Raw genomic sequence first — 3123 nt, forward strand, 5'->3', positions numbered from 1 at the left:
ATTATAATGAAGTAAAAATCACAATCAACAGCAACTACAAGCCAGAGACACACTACTGTGCGGGGGAGGAGGGAGTAGGATCAAACAAGGGGGCTGGGAATTGTACGGGACTATAACCAAGGTGAAAATGCATACATTGGCAAAAATGAAAAAGATGTAAAAATACATAAAATTAAAAACAAAAAAGAAGGGCAGCTCACCCAGCAGGCTGGACAGGGTGAGAGGCAGGTGGGGGGCAGGGCTGAGGCCAGCGGGGCAGGAAGCCTGTGCAAAGGAGTTTTGGGAAGTGTCACGCCCAGTAGGGCCACGGGAAGGCGTGAGGCCAGCGAGTGGATGATCTGATTGATGCTCTCGCTCTTCCCTGGTGTGGGGGAGGGTGAAGGAAGGGGAGGAACCAGTGCGGGGCCACAGCCCTGGCCCGTGACGCGCAGCATCCCAGGCTGGTGGGGCATCGTGGGTTCTCAGAGGCGAGAGGGATGCGGAGCCTCCGTGGGGTTGCAGCCCTGAGGCTGAGGCGGGCGTGGACACAGGCGGCCGCCAAGCGCGGACTCCCCTGAGGCGGCTGTGGAGGTTGGGAAGAAAGACAGGAACGGGCCCGCGAGTCCACCCCCGACACGGGAGAGGCCGCGAACACTGCGTGGAAGCCGGGAGCAGCCGCGGTCGCAGGAGGAGCAGCTCGGCCTCTCCCAGCCGCTGCTGGGTCAGGTCCCCAAGGGGCGGGACCAAGGGAACCTGCCCTGAGCGTCCTGTCCCCCGAGAGGATGACACCCTCCGCCCTCCGGGCCTGGGACACGCGGCGCTGGGGCCACCGGGCCCGAACCCCTGAGTCCAGGCTCTGAGCCTCGGGGCTCTGGCCGCGCCCCAGGCTGCTCAGGGGAGACCTGGTCCTCAGCGGATGCTGTGCGTGAGTGATCAGGGTTGGCCTGGAGGGGGGAACCTGCAACCTGAGCAGCAGCGGACCCCACTGCTCACGGGAACCTACCACTTCCAGAAGCCAGGCCGTTCCCGGGGGGGGGGAAAGGGCCACAGCATCTGGACCTGGCCTTTGCCAACCTCTGCCCCCCCCCACCCAGAGTTCGAGCAAGAAGCAGATTTTTTTAAAAATAGTCTTTTTTTTTAAGATATATTTATAAAGTAACCGGGGTACAGGCCAGAGGTGTGAGGGTGAGATGATTCACCAGAGACAGAGTGGGAGCAGAACAGGCAGACTGACGAAATACACTGCTGAGGGGAGCAGCGGGCGGGAAAGGAGAGGTCTGCTCACCACCCTGGTGGGCCGGGAATCGAACCGGAGCTGCAGAGGTGAGGACAGCTCCACAGTGCTGCGCTCAACCCGCTGCACCAACGAGAACCCCAGATGCAGATATTTCCAAGCCAGAAATCTCGGGGGGAGCTGACCAGGGGGAGATGGAGGTGCACCACCTCTTCCATCAGATCCTCGCAGCGCTCAGCCACTGCCACACCTGGGGTGTGGCTCACCGGGACCTGAAGCCAGAGAACCTGCTCCTGGACCGGCACCAAAACATAAAACTGGCAGACTTTGCGCTCAGCGCCCAGTTCTCAGTGGCGGCGCTGCTCAAGACCCCCTGTGGCAGCCTGCAGTTCGTGGCCCCCGAGATACTCCGTCGCCAGGAGTACAGTGGCCCCGCGGCAGATGTCTGGAGCCTGGGGGTGGTCCTCTATGACATGGTCACTGGGAAGCTGCCCTTCGAGGGCACTAGCCTTGGGGAGCTGCGGGCCAGGGTGCTGAGCATCGTCTACCACGAGCCGCACTACCTCTCCCAGCAGTGCCGGGACCTGCTGAGGAAGATGAGGACGCTTGACCCCTAGAGCCACAGCAACCTGGACAGTGTCATCCAGCACCCCTGGGTGGGGCTGATGAATGGGCTCTCGCTCTGCCGTGAGCAATCCCTGGGCCCGCACAAGGTCGCAATGGAAGCCATGGACTGCCTGGAGTTCCGGAAAGAGGTCATCGACAGCGTGCTTTTAGAGGGCAGGTATGACCCTGTGATGGGGATCTACCTCATGCTGCTCTCCAGGCAGTGGGCGGACGAGGAGGGGCCGGACCCTGCCATCTCCCCCAAGCTCCTCAGTCCCGATGGGGCCCACTGCACCCTGATACCGGAGGACCACCAGCAGCCTAAGGTCTCGGGACGTGAGAACTTGCGGTGGGACTGTCCCCGAAGCAGGACGCCCAGAAGCCCACTACCACCTCCGGGCCAGGCATCCCGCAGGAGGACACCGGCGTGCAGAAGTCCATCTCCGGCTCAGGGCCCCTGCTGCCCGACACCTGGAAGCCCAGCATGGCCACCAGGTCAGGGCCCGTGCTGCGGGAGGCCTGGGGGCCCAACACCACATCACTGCCAGGCCCCCTGCAGGAGGAAGCTCTGCGGCCCAGCACCACTTTGCCAGGCCCCAAGCTGGAGGGGGTCAGGAAAGCATTACGAAGACATGCAGCCCAGCCCCCCCAGCTCTCCAGCACCACTCAAATAACCCCAAGAAGGTGCCTCCTGTTCAGCCCACTGGTGGCCCCTGCAGAGACACTGGGCCATGAAAACCATTCTCATTCCACCCTTGGAGGCTGTAAGGCCAGAGCTCGTCGTATCCTTAACAGGATTTTAAAATGTTGCCTTTTCTGTCCACCCTTTGGAAGAAAACACAAGAGCAGAGTTCACCCTGCTAATGATTAGATGATGACTAGCACCTCCCTAGAATTCACTTCCCCGCTCCAGAGCAGCCACTCAGCGGCCATAGTGAAATGAGCACACCAGCTGAGGCCGAGGCCCTGGAGAGGGGTCAGGGGCTGGGCCCAGCCAGAGGGGCCAGGAGCAGCATGAGACCATAGGCGTGGAGCACAGATGACCGCAAGAATAGCAGTCCCAGGAGCAGAGCAGGTGAAAGGCCGGGAGTGCCTTGTGAAGCACCTGGAGGAGAGCAGATCGGGGGAAGGGGGCAGAGGAGGGCTTGGGGCAGCTGAGCAGGTGCAGGGCCCGGGATGGGAGTGGAGCTGTGCGGGCTGAGCCTCCAGAGGCCCCAGGGCCAGAGGCTGGGACCCCAGGGCCTTGCTTCCCCATCTTAGGCTCTATCCCGTGAGGGCCCTGCTGGTGGCCCCTGGACACCCGG

The 3123-nt window shown here is 62.1% G+C and overlaps 1 protein-coding gene across 1 annotated transcript; it reads left to right on the forward strand.

Moving 5' to 3' along the window:
• The first annotated feature begins 1333 nt into the window (after positions 1–1333).
• On the forward strand, positions 1334–2011 carry LOC119250777 (MAP/microtubule affinity-regulating kinase 3-like). The gene has a single exon (XM_037518387.2). It carries the CDS (start codon positions 1408–1410, stop codon positions 1828–1830), a length of 423 nt encoding a protein of 140 aa, XP_037374284.1. The 5' UTR covers positions 1334–1407; the 3' UTR covers positions 1831–2011.
• The last annotated feature ends 1112 nt before the right edge of the window (positions 2012–3123 follow it).

The sequence above is a fragment of the Talpa occidentalis genome, unplaced genomic scaffold, assembly GCF_014898055.3.
Source record: "Talpa occidentalis isolate TD23 unplaced genomic scaffold, MPIMG_talOcc4v2.1 talOcc4.18, whole genome shotgun sequence".
NCBI classification, from domain to species: Eukaryota; Metazoa; Chordata; class Mammalia; order Eulipotyphla; family Talpidae; genus Talpa; species Talpa occidentalis.

Excerpts from the sequence above, each read along its gene's own strand:
- LOC119250777 (XM_037518387.2), top strand. The coding sequence starts at position 1,408 with ATGGAGGTGCACCACCTCTTCCATCAGATCCTCGCAGCGCTCAGCCAC.